The sequence below is a fragment of the Ricinus communis genome, chromosome 10 (genome assembly GCF_019578655.1).
Source record: "Ricinus communis isolate WT05 ecotype wild-type chromosome 10, ASM1957865v1, whole genome shotgun sequence".
In the NCBI taxonomy this organism is placed as follows: Eukaryota; Viridiplantae; Streptophyta; class Magnoliopsida; order Malpighiales; family Euphorbiaceae; genus Ricinus; species Ricinus communis.
The window spans coordinates 11,646,718-11,663,191 of record NC_063265.1 but is presented as its reverse complement, the minus strand read 5'-3'; the positions used below and the strand labels follow the sequence as shown (position 1 = coordinate 11,663,191).

The window sequence follows — 16,474 nt, the reverse complement described above, 5'->3', positions numbered from 1 at the left end:
AACCGAGTTTAAAATGTTAGAAGTGTTACAAGAATTTTTTTAATCTTCTGACTGAAAGTGAAAGGATTAATCTAATGGGTTGTAATAGAGAGGAGGGGGAAGGAAAAACAGAAGAACAAGGGCTCCTGAGAATTTATTAATTTTTTTCCACTAAATTAGACAAAACTTAGTCTCAACACAGAGGAACCTTAAAAATGTGAAAAAATAAAATATAACAAAAATATACACATCAATGGAATTTTATCACCATCCCAATAGAAAAGAAACGAATTTTTCTATCATGAAAATGGAAAACAAAAGTATGGAAAAATTGATTCCACCCCCAAAAGTGCAATTTTTTCTTCTTAATCAAATAGAAGTTGTATTATCTCTCTTTTCACGTGTAAGCAAACTTGCACTAAATGGCAGCATCTTTTCATGTATAGGCAATTGCCAGTTTTCACAAGTCTGGATTCTCAATGTATGTATTCAAGCCACGCTTTGCTTCCCCTTTAATCGATCTATATAGTTTCCTGTTGATCTGCCTGCTGCATTTTTCTTTCGTCGTGGACCGCCAGCGCTGGCGGGGTCAATCAATGGTCCTGACCATGTTTGAACTGGCTCTTTTGAATAGGTGAACGAAGTGGAGCTATATGGGACATCAGGAGGAACAAATGCAGGATCAATATGCTGAGATGCTCCTATAGGATAGCCAAGCGCCCCATCCTGGTGAGGTGGAGGAAACTTTTCACTCTTGCTCTTTGCATTCGCATGATTAATCAGCCGTCTCCTCTGTTTTAGAAAGATAACAACTTTGTAAACAATTCAAGCACATAAAAGCAAAACCAAACGCCAGTCATTCAATAAAATAATGCTGATTCTAGATTGCTCCATGTGACTCAATAACAACCTCAAATCCGCACTGAGGTAGACTCAGCATATATGATGAAATACCAAACCAATAACCTAAAGCTCATTCAAAACTGAAACAATAACTTGTCTTCCAGAATAAAAATAACAGAATTCCTAACTGGCAGTGGTGAGTGGATTCTTTGGTCAAAATTAGTGGCAAAAGGAAAGGACACCAAAGGTATAAACACTAGTTTATCACTGCTTCTACTCAGCGATAACTTGAGTTATTTGCTACTTCTTTCATGACAAAACTAAAATCACAGGTTATGATCATCCAAGAATTTGCAAGCAAAAGCATCCATACAAAAATGCAATTGATAATTCTCAAACATACATCAATATTAGATTGAAGCTCTGCATTGGCCTCTGGAGCAGGCATTGGCCGAGGAGCACGATCACGTGTCCGCGGTTTCTTTGAATTATCACCCTGGGCTTTAGCAGCAGCTCTTTGCCTATGAATCATACCAGAAAAAAAAAAGAATTACATACATTACTTAATCAGAGAAGGGGATGCTAACAAGAATGACGCACAAAAGACACAGATATTATGCAGCATGGACCAAAATTTGTTTGCATTGGAAAATGAATCATTTTCTTCTTTATTGAACAGAAAACAAAAGGACAAAGAAAATAATAATATCTAGAAACAAAATGAAATGATTATAATTGTATTAAATCCTGTCTTAGGGAGTATCCATGAATGGATGTGAATAAGTGCACAGTGGGGACAGAATGGTAAACAGAAATGAAACCAGTTAATTGCTTTGCATAACTAATCTTAAAAAATTATTTGAAGCCCACCATTTATTTCAATCATGCAATTCCTCTTGAATCTATTCTGAATCAGACTAATCCTGAGTTGCAGATATACTGGTGTTTTTAATAAAATTTGCCTTGAAATAAACTGAGGTCTAAGATTCATACTTTCCACAGAAGAATTTCTCTCCTTATTACTTGGATATAAGAGCAAATTGCATTATGGGAATAACATCTCTATATGTCGCTATCGATTATAAATAGATATGCAAGTATGCCCTTTACACGCATCAGCGCACACATGGAGATTCTAAACATTGCACGATAAGATATAATAAAAACAAATGAAGGTCTAAAGAGCCACCTTCGAGCTTCATCATCTCTTCGTTTAGCATCCATCTCCTTACTTGGGGGATATTTTGGGAGACTAGAAGGTTCGCAAGCGTAAGGCTCTGTTGTGAAGAACTGCATCAATAGAAAGTGAAAAAGAAATGATAAAGGGAGGTTGATACATTGTTTTTCGTATAAATTATATAAGATATTACGTGTCCATGTAAGAACAAAAAAAAAGGCACAATAAATCAAACACAAAGTTGATTATAAACTTGAATTTAGGAACAAAAAAGGCACAATAAATCAAACACAAACTTTTCATTATAAACTTGAATTTAGGATTTCAAGAGATATTTGCATAATTGGGGTCTCAGCATTGGAGCCTCCGACTTTAGGCAATGCTTTTTTCTTTTTTGGTTAGTTTACCTCTAACTCTCTGATTGCAGTAATAAAAGGCACCATACATGTTGGAAGACAACATCAAATACAACTATAGAAAAAGACAACCTACTTCACTTTTTAGGGCAGCTGTGGCTGTCTGACGTTCAGCTGGATCAATTGCAAGAAGAGTTTCAATGAGAGGAAGTGATGATGGTGGAAAATCTTTAAATGTCTCTCGTATGCATCTTTTGTAAGGCTCTCGAGGTCTAAATAAGGTTGCATGCGGTAACTTTGATTTCTTCCAGTACTCATCTGAAGGTGAACCACATAGCTTGTATATCTTATGCAATTGCTCTACCTGACTCATTGAGGAAACAATCATCATTAGACTTGAAGAATACGGTATGCATCCCAATTTATCAACTTAATTTGTGCAACCAGAAAGCAGAAATATGTCAACTCAACTAAGTCATTATCACAAACTAATTAAGGTCTTTTATGTAAGTCCGTTTTCTCTAAACCATTCTGGGATATATCTTCGGGAGGATTTAAAGCCCCTATATCCATGGTCTGTGCGTGCTTGTGCATCTCAGGAGAACTTTCAGAAACATATCAAGACCAAGAATTACTATAACTAGCAAGATGCCCGATCAAACCAATTCAGCTAGCATATCCTTTGCATTCATATTGATATCCTTCATTAGTTTCCTTATAGATAATGTCATTCATTAGTAACCCGTCAAATATTTCAGCTAGCCTCCACATCCCATTATTTAAAGCATTATAACATATTTGTATCCAACCATTTTTCTGCCTAAAACAAAACTCAAAGCTTTTGTGCAACCCTAACCAGAACTGCAAAGGCTTTGCCCTAGCACTAGCTCCTATCCAACTACCAACATCATCAGATAAGTGTGGTTTACCTTCAAGTTTTGGGAATTAAATTGACTCAGAAGGTAAAAATCATGATAGACAAAAGGTTATTATATAAAATTGTATTAATAGAAATGAAAGTTCTCCTGAAAATTAGAAGCCAACGATAAAGTATTATTTACCTCAGTACGTCCTGGCATAATGGGCTTTCCAGCCAATAACTCAGCTAATATACAACCAGCACTCCAGAGGTCGACACCAACACCATAATCTGTAGCCCCAAGAAGAAGTTCAGGAGGACGATACCATAGAGTAACTACCCGACTAGTCATTGGATGCTTGTGATTGGGATCAAAGAAAGATGCCAATCCAAAATCAGCAATGCGAAGTATTCCTTCATTGTCAATAAGAAGATTTGATCCTTTGATATCACGATGTAGCACACCACGGTTGTGGCAGTGCTCAAGACCAGATAATAGTTGATGCATGTAACACTTAACCTGAAATATGAACAGATGGCACATAGTAGAGAGTAAATGAAAACAACTCTTCTTATGGCTATTTCTCTGTGCAAGAATAGGGACCAGATACAATAGTGAATTCAAAACAGATTTGGATTTACCTGTGACTCTGTGAACTTTACTCCTGGGCTCACTGCAAGTCCAGCTAAATCATGCTCCATGTACTCGAATACCAGGTACAAACTACATGACATCCTGGATGTAACTAAACCCTCCAATTTTACAACATTCAGATGGTCCAGTCTCCGCAGAATGAGGATCTCTCTTGCCATAAACTTCACACTTTCAGGTTCCAAATTATCAAATCGAACCTTCTTCAAGGCAACAATTTTACCCGATAACAAATCCCTAGCTTTATACACATTGCTATATGTTCCTGACCCAATCTACCATCAAGAATCAATAGAAATAAGAACATTATTAACTCTAAACACATAAAAAATTAGAGAAGATAAAACTCAACAATGAATGAACAAGCTCAAATGCGTTTGATCATGACATCTTCCTCTCATCTGAAGTAAACTCAGAGTCATTATGAGTTTAGTTTTAAGAACCACATTGTTATATCATGTATAACAGAACTTCCATAAGATTTAGCGGTGCGAATTGACCAAACTATCCATAGATTCATAATTAGTTTCAGAACCACCAAAGTTGCATCATAAAAAAATGTCAAACCATTATCACACAGACCTTATCAATCTTCTCAAATGTGTCAGCCCGCCGTGGAATCCATCCATTGAGAGCCTCCCCACACACTGCTGATAGCCAGGGCGGCCATCCAGCTGCAACCTGCACACCACGCAAATGCTTTGGTGGGTTACTCAACCTAGGGTTTGGCCTTGACCTCCTCCTCTCCGCCTTAGATTTTTTATCTCCCTCGCTTTTATCTTCTTTCTGGGACTCCTCATTTTGAATCTCAACAAAACTACTAGTATCAGTCTTTGTCGCAGAATCATTGTCTAGTGTTCTACTGGATTCAACACTCGGGTGCTTGACCTCTCTAGACTCTGAAACTATGCCAGAGGATACCTCTCTACCTAGAACACACCCCATTTCTTAAATCTAAGCATCATTCCTCATCATATTCCATGTGATTTCTTCACAATCGGCAACTAATCACTGCATATCAAAAAAAATGATCACCAAGCATAAAGCAACTCAATTACTGTTTTTGTCTGATCTGAAAGTATGAAGTTCAAAAGTAAAACAAACACAACTAATCAAAGTGAAAATCGTATTAAACAAATAAAACAAGCAAATCAAATCCTTATCTTTTCAGATTCAAGACTCTCAAAATAGTCAAAATGATAAAATAAAAAAAAAAAGGTTTTGAAATTACAGCTCAAATGATAACCACAGCCATATGAGCTAATAATAAATACACCCAAATCACAAACCCAGTCATAAGAATTGGAGCTTCTGAGATTATTAACCATAGAAAAAAGTAAAAAATGATCTAACAAAAGAGAGGGGGGGGAAAGATAAAAGAAATGAGAGATGGAAGCTTTAAGAACAAAATTGAAAGGAAAAATGAACTAACAAGAACAAGAGAAAGAGCTTTAAAATCAGAGAGAGAGAGAGATAGCTGAAGAAAGTGATGTTTAGAGAGACAGAGATACTTACTTGGATTGAATCTGAGTGAAAAGAGAGAGAGAGAGGGAAGAGTAAGTTTTGTAGTATATGTTAACAATCTGCTGTATTGGAAGTATTAGTTTTTGGTTTTTCTTGGGTCATTCGGATTTCTTTTTCTGGGTGTTGTTGGTTCCTTTCTCAGACAAAAAAAGAATAAAGAGAAACAGTAGCAAAGAGATCAATTTGCCCTTTGCCTTTGGTTTTCCTGTTCTCTTCCAAGTCAAACCCCTGTGCCTCCTTTTCTCTCCCTCTCTCTCTCATGGATTTTCATTCTTAAATTAATGGGCATGTTTTATTCCCAAAAGAAAATTTTAATAATTTGTTTTAAAGTTACAAATAGTAACATGGTGAAGATTTAGAGTTCTTCCCAATTGAGGGACTGTATAATACACAGTTTTTCTTTTTTCCTATATTCACTATAAAGTGTCCAACTTTTATTACTATTGATTGATGATAGTGAGAAAAATCTAAGAGAATTTATTATGGTATTTCTCTAATTAATAAAAGAAATTAAAAATTTATAGATTCTTTTATTAATTGAATTTGAAGTGCATATTAAACTCATATACACATTATGTAACTTTAAAATAATAATATAAGAATTTTGAGTAATTTGAAATTCTTTAAAGGGGATATTTGAAATTCTATGAACTAAAATTGTGAATTTTCTAAAACAAATAAAAATAAGATAATTTTAAAAAATAATAATAAGGAAATATAATAATTAGTAAGACCATTTATCATAAGGTGAGAGACCATTATTGAAACAACCTAATCAATTAACAACATAAAGTCTTAAACTGACCTAACTCAAAATAAGTTTAGTAGTACAGATTATCTGTCTAAGCTTATTGTTTAATTTAATCATATACATTTTTTTTGTCAGTAAAGCTATCATGTAAGGTCTATAATCTGTCAATTATGAGGTCAACTTGTTTTCTTTTCTTGATATTGAAAGGAATATTTTGTGGATGGTAAGGAAGAGCTATTTTCATACATAAATTTAAAATTAATGCTTAGTAGTGAAAATGTGGTAAAAGGTTTAACACATGAATATTGACAGAACCATGTCAAAAATATTCTTATTTCAAATCAAATGGTGCAATGGCTTTTCCTTTCAAATGATGGATCTACCCATTACCCTTTTCTTTATCTTTTCCCTCATAATGAAACAGCTTGTACAAAAGTAATTTGACCAGAGAAAAATAATAATAATTTGCTATTAAGTTCTTTATTTATTAATAGAATAAGAAATAAAGATAGGCCTGTCCCCTTAATTTGATCCACCACCTCATTCAAATCAACAATTTATTATTATCATTATAAGCTTGTCAAATAAAAGAATTCTATAAAAACAAGTTGTTTAGTTCAAGAGTATTAATTAATTAGTTTGACAAGTGAAAATTATGCAACAGAGTTTTCTTTTAAACACAAATTTGATTTTAGGAGAGATACATATCACTATCAACCCCCACCAAAGAGAATTTGCAGATGGTGCAATTCAATGGACATGTGCTTTCTTTTAAGTTTTAATCAATTCAACTTCCATCCATTGTTTGCTTCTGCACTTGCTTTGTTCCTATTCTGATCCTATCACTTTCAGCATACCATCCAACAATAAATAAATTTTTGTGTAGGCATACTCTCTGCAAGAAAATGTCAAGACATCTCAACTATTTTTTTCTGTTCTATTTTTTTTTTTATTTCTTTAAGAACAAAACATCTCAACTATTAATTATTTATCAAAGGCAATGCAGCCATTTTAACTAAGTGTTGTATTAATTTAATCACTGAATTTCATTAATGGTTTGTTCTTTCAACACAAAACTAAACTATAAACCCATTTCAGTTTCAATTCCTGAACTGGGGAGCAGCAGACTACTACTGTGCAAGTGAATTGCAAAATATAATTCTCATAGTATATCCAATTCTAACAGAACCGCTCATTATCACATCCAGAAGAAATTAGAGGATATAGAAATAAGCTAAGAAACGAGATCAGCCAAGGAAAACAAAAAAAAAATATAAAAAAAATTATACAGTAAATTTATAGCAGTGTGGAGTTACTGCCTAATTCCTTCTCCAAAATTGCTGGGCAGCCAGTAACCTCAACCTTCCAGGTTTTCCTATACCTCACTTTTTCTCTTCTTCTTATCTTTCTTCTTGCTTGGTGTTTTAGTTTCTTCGTCTTGTTCAGCATGCTTTCGCTTCTTTTTCCTTTTTTCTCCTGCATCAACATTCTCATTTTCATTCTGCACATCATTGTCTTCGCCTTTATGTTTCTTCTTTTTCTTTTTTTCTTTCTTTGCTTCCCCTTCATCTTCCTGCTCAGTGGTTCCATTTCCACCATTTGGCACTGCTGTTTCCTCTTCTTCAGTATTATTTTTCTTCTTCTTCTCTTTCTTCTGCTCACCAGTAACTGGAGCCTCTTGTGCTACTCCCTCATTAAGAGGTTCGGCATCTGTCTTTCTCTTCTTTGGGACAATTTCTTCCCCAGTCCCAGACGTGGAGTTTGGTGTTTGCTCAAGAACAGCATCAGCAGAAGCATTGTAAGCCTGCACAAAGCACAAAAGTGTTATTCCTTGCCTGCAAAATGTGAGAGAAACCTAGGAGTAAATTTTTTTTTTAAAAGATGGACCTTGGCAGGAGTTATCAATCCCCCAGCTCCCTTCTTTCGATCCTTGTCATAAGCTTCTATTTTTGGTTTGCCTTTATTGGATCCCGCAGATCGACTCAATTCTCTCCCTTCAAGGCTCCTTAACCGTTCTTCAAGCTGCAGATTATAACATATAAACAAATTTTTCCCCAAATCCAAATGGAAAGAAGAAGCTTTACATTGGCAAAAACTTTTGAAGTACCTTGGCTCGGTGTTCCAGTCCCAGAGAATTATCTTCGCCATCTCCAAGAGCATCGTAACGAATTGCCAGTGCAGCTTTAGCAGCAAGTGATCTTGAAATTTTCCCCTTTGTCTTAGGAGCTGCCTGGCCAACTAAGGACGCATGGAAAATAAGACCATATTTGGGAGTTGAATGCTTTGTCTTTAGAGCTCTGAAAAGAGCCTTTTCAGCCCCAAGAATCTGAACTGTGCTCCCAGGCTGCTTTGCAAGATTTAATAAGCTACCCCCATGAGCAATTAAGCGAGCTCCAACAAGCTCTCCAACAAGAGCAGTCAAATTCGGTGCAATGGTGTTCATCCTGCTTTTTAAGTAATCATACAGTTGAGCTCTGTATTCAGCTAGAGATAAAACCTGGTCACAGAGTTCTCTGATATTTATCAAATCAACTTCACTAACTTCAGTCCCCATGGATATCAAAGCTGCCTCCTTCAGTTCAGTCTCAACTTCTTCTGGTAGCACCTATGGATTTTAAATGGTAAAATGAGTAAAACATTTTATATGCATGGTTTTGCACCTCTGTCAAAGTGATAAGTAAATGGGCAAAAAATATTGTTCAGGTGGGAGCCACTGGCCAGGATATGGCATTAGCCCACAGACAGCAAGCATATACTGGAAAAAGAAAAAAAAAGAACATGCAAATAAATAGAATTCATGATTGCATAAACCCCATAAGCCAGTCATGCAGGAACCACCATTTAATTAAAATAAACAAATTTAGATCTTTACCTCAGAGAAATCAAGCTTGACAGCATTATTACGGCTACCCATCAGTTTCACTGCCTTGGCATAAAGGATGTTGTCTTGTACAATCTTAGCTAGTTCAGGAAAATGCCAACCATACCATTCCCTAACTCTCATTGCATATGTGTTGAGCTCCTTATCAAGGTCATCAAGCAAACCAATAGCTTGAATAATCATTGTATCAACCTACATAGAGAAAAAGAAATGGAATAAGTACTAAAGCAGCACCCCAAAATCCAAATAATACGCCTTTGTAAAGTATAACTTCTAAAGAAAATTACTAAGAAATTAAACTGACAATATTTTGTCAGCAAAAAAGACAGCAAAAATTTCAATTAAGAAAGATGACCTATTAAGAAATCCTCCCACTAAATTCATTAACATAGACCCATTAATCCAGCTTTACTAGGCTCGTTTCAACAGAAAAGAAATGTCCTCAGAAAATGAATGGAAAATATACACAATCCCGATAGTCAGATAACATCAACAACCTCATATACCAACTTTAGAAGAAATTACCTCGCAAAGAAGGCACAATGCAGTATTGTTTTCCTCTTTGGCAGGTCAGGAGAATATGGATATTGTATACAGTATCCACATCATCAATGAATATGTTTAACAAGTTAACATGACTTATTTTAGTCATAATTTCTTTTTGACCCAGTGACATACACTTACTTGTACATGGAAGTGTTGCCGATATTTTTAATCCAGTATCACCATGCAATAGATGAAATCATATTCAGTGTCACAGCACTACCATGTGGTCCCAACAGGAAGATACATAGATATGACATCAAACTATGGTATTGCAAAGCATAAGTTAAACAAAAGTACCTTATCAGGGCTGAACTTCAATTTGTACCTAGACAGACTATGAGATAAACCCAGGCTCATTGGTGCCAAATCTTGAACACCTAGACCAGATATAAGTTCAGTTAACTGACTCCTAACACCTCTCATCAACTCCATGACAGCATTGCTATGAACACAATCTATTTTCTGCAACACATGATACTTCCAACTTAGAAAAAAGAAATACCTATCAATAATTGAGAATGGTTGCCATAAAATCATTTTCTAGAGATGTAACCAGACCAATTTTTCCTTGATTGCATTTCCAAGCTTTGAATCAGCCACACCTAGTATTTCCCCATCACAATGTGCACGCAAAAACTTGCGCAGACCTTTGCTAGCTGTTCCTTCAATAATTTTTGTTGCTGCTTCCAGAGCCTCCGATGTATTCTCGAATTTTGAAAAAGCTTTCAACTTGACAACCTGATATTTGAAAAGACAAGTTAGATGGTTTACAGCATTGCTAAATGAGATAGAAAGAATGATAACATGTCAAAATGGAGAGATTAAATCTAGGTATGCCAATTAAGCACAAAAAAGAAGGTTCCTTGACATATGTCAAAGGACAACTGAAGTAGTACAAGTAGTGATTGCTATGCCATAAGAGGTACGCAAGTTGATTTGTTAAATAAAAAAAAAAAAAATCCATTTCATTAGTTCTACGCACAGAGACAAAAACATATATATAGATTAAATAGGTAGAATCATATAGAGATGACCTTTCTTGCAGAGTCTGCAGTAGAAAATTCTTTTGATAAGTCCTGCAAAGGAAAAACAAATAGGAAAGTAAGCTTTAACCCTTAATTTTGAGCATAAGAAAATCCCAATTATCCATTTTTTTCAAAGTACAAAACATAGAAAATGATGTAATAAGCTATTTCGATTCTCCAATATTTTAACTATTCAAGATTCGAGGAATCAGAATTGAGAATTACACATATTCACATTAGTGACCAGATTTTCATCATTCAAAAACCAAGAGAAAAGGAATATGATGCACACAATCTTATGTCTCTTTACCTCAACTTTAGATAGTTTCCCTTCATCCAAAACTTTAAAGAGGGCAAAGCCCGCTGGTGTCTCAAACAACACAAGCATCTTTCTTTCAAGGCCTCAAAATCAACCTGCAGAAAAATCCACACCAAACGAATTGTTACGATCACTTTGTATCCACCCATTTCAATTTCCTTACTTCAAACAACCATGCAAAGGAAAAAAAAAAATCAAACTTTATTGAGTTTTCACCAAACCCATCTCGCGTCCGATATTAACAAGCTTTTAAACAGATTAAATATCTTTCAGTAGGAAAGAAAAAGGGTGTCCACTCTGATATCAGTTAATCCTATGAAGCCATATGGCAGATATCACAGAGAAGATAACCAATGACTGTATAAATATCTATAAAGATATACAGACAAAAAATCAAGTCTTCGCACTCTAGGTTTATTGAAAACCAGGTAGGAGATAGCTCACCTCTTCACAACTGCAATTTTGTTCTAGAGAAAGAGTTATGGGATCTAGAGTAGACTCTAGGGTTTTAAGTTCAAAAGCAGACCTTATACTCACCGTTTCAATTGATTATTTAAAAAGGTTTTATGCTCGCGGTTGTTCAGTGGACGGCGGACACCGCCCGGGGATAGTTTAGGAAATCTTGTAGGGTATATTTGGAATTAGCAAATAATATTCATAAACATAATTTAATTTGTGATAAAATTAAAAATATAACAGATACATATAAATAAATTAAACTCTATTTATATAAAATATATAGATTTATATTATTATGTTTTTTAAATTTGAATGATTATGTATTTTATTTTTTAAATAATATTTATATGTATATTCATGCATTTTAATTAGCGTGAATTGTATTTTAATTTTTTAAATTAAAATAATTATATCCACGTGCTTTATTGTTGGATATCAAAAAAATTTAATTTAACATTTTGTTAACAATTTTTTTCGAATTTATTTTGAGAAAAAGTATTAATTCACTTCTTCCAAGAAACATTGTTTTTTAAAACAAAATTGGGTGAAGAGAATCAAATCCTAATTAAGCTTAAAGAATATGACTTCCAAATGTGATATATCTACAATATAAAAAACTATAACAGCTCCTTTATATATGATTACATTCATAAAGCATCATGGGTGCATAAACACCACCATAAATATAATTTTAAAATATACTAACCGAGTATCTGATTTTTTTTTTTTAAGAAAAAGAAAGATTAATCAAATACGGAAAAGAGAAGCAAAAAATAGGATGAATTCTCCAATGTTTATGCTCATATTCTAAGCTTGGAAAACTCTGAAGTTGTTGAGATATCTTCAGGTACTGAACCGTTCTTCTGTTTGTTAAGTAATGCTCCTTCTTGTCCCGCAGTTGGCATTTTCCGTGCTGGTGGTGGAGCTGAACAGACTGGTACAACTGACCTTATTCGAACGGCTGGTGCCATGAAACGTGGGTGCATCCCCACAAAGTCCATTCTCTGAGGCTGGGGTCTGGCTGAATATGAAGGAGCTCCTGTTCTCATTCTTGATGGACCAGGAATTTGTGCTGCTAAATCATGTGGTCTGGGCACTGAAGAAACAGGACCCATTGTTCTGATTCGTACAGGAGGTGCTGCAGGCAAAGGTCTAGGACCCACATTTCTAATCATCACAGTAGGTGGTGGTCTACAACTTGTTGAACTTTGTCTTGGAGAAAATTGTGAAGAAGCATGGCAAGAGACAAAAACACCTGGACTCTGCACCCGGAAGTCTACTTGTGAGTATCCTGAATCTGTGTTCCTATGGGAAGACTGCCCACTTGGGTTCTCTGCTAGTCGAACATTTTCAACTTTGCTCTCCACTGCATTATTTTTGTCATCATCGTGACTCTCCTTAAATCTTGCTTCAGCGCTTAAGTTGCCGAGAACAGGGGGATCTGAAATTATTGATGGTGAGCAGTCAGATAAATCTTCTGGTTTCTCCTCATTTATCTCCTGAATGGTAACGGCGGACTTGCCCCTGACTGAATCAGAGTCCACATTATCTGAGAGGCATAGTAATGGTCCTGAGGATGCAATTGTAATTCTGGGGCCAACAGGTACAGTTTCTTGCTTCCTTAAAGGAAAAAATATATGGGAATTTGGGGGCAGTACAGACTGCATATATGGAAGCATTGGAGGAGCGGGAGGAGGGGCTGGTGGAACTTGAAGCGTCAACAGACGGTTGTGCAACTGCAGCAATTGTTCTTGCTGCCACATTTGATATATGGCTATTTCAGGGGAAAAACTAGGATATGCCCAGTTTTGGCTCTGCATAGGATAGAGGCTTGGTGTCGGAGGGGTCAAGTCCTTGCAGACAGGGATAAATCTCTCATGTCCCGTTTGGCAATCATTTTGCTTGTTAATCTTCAATTCTGAAGGTTGTACAGATGCAAGAAAACGAGCAATTACAACTTGTTCTTGCTCCTCACTGCCCTTTCTATTTTCCACCAGAGAAGAAGATAATGAACTGGAAGATGATGAGCCATGTTGAACCACTACAAAGACATAATAGAATATTTAAATAACTCGACTATAAACAACTGATAAAAGCAGAAGACTGCAAATGCATGAACATACATTTTCCAAGAAAACTGGGTGAAAGTGAAAAGATGAAACAGTTTGAGGTTAACTGGAAGTGAAAAGATGAAAATGATGATTATCTATGTATCAGATGGTTCATTTGAATATTTAGTTATCGAAATGACAGAATGCTTGCTGGGTGGAAATTATATGGAAAAAATAAGACAGTTCCATCAATTTGATCACCTATAGAGTCTTTTAGCTTTAAACTTTACAAACCAGTAAAAGTAGAGAACCAGGGATACTGGTACCCAAATTCAACCCAATGGTCAAAGGCCTATTTAATATCAACATACAACTTAAAGAACTGATTCAGTTTTCATTCACAACCAATTTATGCATTCATAGAAGGAGAAAAAAAGAAATTGATGAGGGAGAAAAATGCATCAAAATCCTCATGAAGCTTTTCCAAACAATGGCAGGACACACAATGTTCAAGGGAATTTGTTATGGGTAGTAGTTGCAACAAGGCAGCTCAGAGTATATTTCCACCACCTAAGACAAAGTCACTACTAAAAGTCAGAATTTTTGGACTTACTGCTGAACATCTCCTTATCTCTCTCTATCTGACACAAACACATACACAAACATGCAAATGCTAATGGTTGCTTACCCACTTTCTGGATATTATAACTAATATATTAATCACAAAAAAATTTCACTGTTCAGGAAAGAAACCAATGAAGTAAAGGCTGAACCTATGGCTTACTATTGTATTCGCTTGGGGAAGGATCTTTTCCTCCTTGAGATCAAGCGGTTGGGAAACTGAATTATGTGCTAGCCAGCATAAGAGTACGGAATCTAATAAAAAGGATGAAACACTTACATCTCTTTAGGGCAGACCAGGCAGCCATTGCAGCATTCTTCTGAGCTTGTTTCTTGGTCCTAGCTGGCTCCCCAGTAAAGCTCATTCCTGCAAGTTCAACTGTGCAAGAGAAAACAGGAACATGCCCAGGACCTGAACGAACAGTGGTGTACACTGGAAGCTTTAAGCCAGCTCTGTGGGCAGTCTCTTGGAGCAAGTTCTTATAGACTCCAGTTTCATCCTGCACAGTATAACGGCAGAAAAAACACATTATATGCAAATACATTGAAAATGAGTCGTGAAATGACTTTTTTTTCAAAATAGTAAGCAGGGTATCAAGTCAATTAAAAAACAGGAGCCAAAAAATTAATTAGCACCAATGAGATGTATGCAAAAAGCATCCTAATGTTGAGCTAGAAAAGAATTCTTTTTCTAAATCTGAAAGAAGAACATGAATATATAATAATCAAATGCTCACCAGTACTCTAGCAGCTAATGCTCTGGAGGGGCCTCTGCTTGCAAGTGTGTTCAGTGCTACCTCAGCAGCTGCATGTTCTGCCTGCCTCAAAGTAGAGCAAAAGGCAGGGCTTTCAAAAGTTTCACCATTGAAATTGACAGTGGCTTTGAACCGAGGGGCATGATCTGGTCCTTCCCTTATACATGAATAAGATGGCAAGTTGAAGCAGCTTCTTTGAGCCAACTCTTGCAGTTGGTTTTTATACATATCTATACAGACAACGTTGAACATACTGTGAGAAAATGAAAAACAAAAGTTGCCTACTCTTACGCCATAGGAAGAAAGAGCTTTGCATCTGTTACCTTCTCAACATGCAAAGCGACAATGACAAAAACATACTAGCAAATTTCCCACTAAAACTGAAATAAAAGGCAATACTTTTTGCAGTACTGCCACCTCAATTTCTTACATAAATTCCAAGCAAGTAGGAGGACGTAACATGTTTAACATTTTGTACAAAAAGTAAGAAGGTAAATCAGTTTGCTATAAAGCATATTAAACTTAGCAAAATGCAAACTTTTGCTTGTGTAAATGTTCCTCGGAGTAATGTAAAAGAAAAAAAACACTGATAAAATGGTCAGTTGAAATTCAAACGCTAAAACTGGTAAATTGCTAAAACTACAACCAATATGCTTTTATGGCAGCAAATTGTGTACCGTTGCTATTCTATCACTGGTTTAGCACGTTAATCAGTACTCTTAATTACCAGTCCAGGTCAAGAAGGAAGAAATAATACCGTCGCTTGATACTTTATTGAAATGTATAATTTCTCTGATTCACTAACATGGTGTTATTGGTTTTATAATGATAAATCTAAAATCTGGACTAGCGAAAATTACACATCATGATAACCCATTCTTGTTGGTTGATAGATTATGGAGTCTTACATTAGCTAATAATCAGGACTAAGATATTACCACTAACAGAGAGGTAACTCCAGATTTTCAAAATGGGAAAGTTAATAATTGAATACCTTAGACATTAACAGGCGCACTGATTACGTCTTTACTTAGCATTAACACAGAAATTCATCAAAAGAAATCAATTAACACAGTAATATCAAGTTCTCTTAACCCTTAACGCCAAGAAAGTGTAGGAAAAAAAAAAAAAACATCTTCAAGCAACTGAAAGCTCACTCATTTACTCAATTTAAACACAAACAGAGCAAAGATGCACAAAATCCATGTATCAACAATCCAAAACCCACATCAATTAAACCATTTAAGAAACCAGTACACAATGGATTACATAAATATTTCATACCTATGCAGTAACCACATAGGTTGTAATCCGACAATGAAATGACACGAAACCCAGAATGAAAATATCGAATCCAAACCCAAGAACAAACAAATGCAGAATGATCTCAGTGAAAAACCCAATACGAAAAGGACTCTCACCTATCTTGTATTTATGATGTTTTGCTTAGATTTTCTCGAGAAAGTGAAGGCAAAAGTTATATAGAAAGTGTGTGATAGAGAATATTGTAAATAGTGAAATGAGCAGCAAATGTGAAATGGATTTTCATGCCATTTTTAGAGAGAGAGGAAGCGCTTTGTGAAAGTGCTGACACAAAGTGACAAATGCGAAATTTACAAATTGTAGAGAAGAGTGGGTGGCGTTTTACTTCCAAGCCAAATTGCTGCTATTGTTAT

The 16,474-nt window shown here is 35.5% G+C and overlaps 3 protein-coding genes across 4 annotated transcripts; all 3 read right to left on the bottom strand.

Moving 5' to 3' along the window:
• Positions 1-98: 98 nt before the first annotated feature.
• Positions 99-5,673, bottom strand: LOC8288455 (probable serine/threonine-protein kinase At1g54610). Its single transcript, XM_002512232.4, has 8 exons — positions 5,382-5,673; positions 4,449-4,877; positions 3,857-4,141; positions 3,417-3,734; positions 2,492-2,719; positions 2,012-2,112; positions 1,226-1,343; positions 99-771 (listed from the first exon to the last, which is right to left on the bottom strand). Exons 2-8 carry the CDS (start codon positions 4,809-4,811, stop codon positions 469-471), a joined length of 1,716 nt encoding a protein of 571 aa, XP_002512278.2. The 5' UTR covers positions 4,812-4,877; positions 5,382-5,673; the 3' UTR covers positions 99-468.
• A 1,545-nt stretch (positions 5,674-7,218) lies between these two features.
• Positions 7,219-11,511, bottom strand: LOC8288454 (probable nucleolar protein 5-2). Its single transcript, XM_002512231.4, has 9 exons — positions 11,357-11,511; positions 10,904-11,007; positions 10,603-10,644; positions 10,127-10,306; positions 9,866-10,030; positions 9,014-9,214; positions 8,249-8,746; positions 8,029-8,163; positions 7,219-7,945 (listed from the first exon to the last, which is right to left on the bottom strand). Exons 2-9 carry the CDS (start codon positions 10,979-10,981, stop codon positions 7,517-7,519), a joined length of 1,728 nt encoding a protein of 575 aa, XP_002512277.2. The 5' UTR covers positions 10,982-11,007; positions 11,357-11,511; the 3' UTR covers positions 7,219-7,516.
• Positions 11,512-11,981: 470 nt separating this feature from the next.
• LOC8288453 (double-stranded RNA-binding protein 2) lies at positions 11,982-16,450 on the bottom strand. Of its 2 annotated transcripts, none has more exons than XM_002512230.4 (4): positions 16,083-16,450; positions 14,781-15,028; positions 14,324-14,543; positions 11,982-13,412 (listed from the first exon to the last, which is right to left on the bottom strand). In XM_002512230.4, the coding sequence occupies exons 2-4, from the start codon at positions 15,024-15,026 to the stop codon at positions 12,172-12,174; spliced, it is 1,707 nt and encodes a 568-aa protein (XP_002512276.2). In that variant the 5' UTR covers positions 15,027-15,028; positions 16,083-16,450; the 3' UTR covers positions 11,982-12,171. The 2 variants fall into 2 exon arrangements, with proteins under 2 accessions (XP_002512276.2, XP_015570401.2); XM_015714915.3 differs by having other exon boundaries at positions 16,220-16,450.
• Positions 16,451-16,474: the final 24 nt, after the last annotated feature.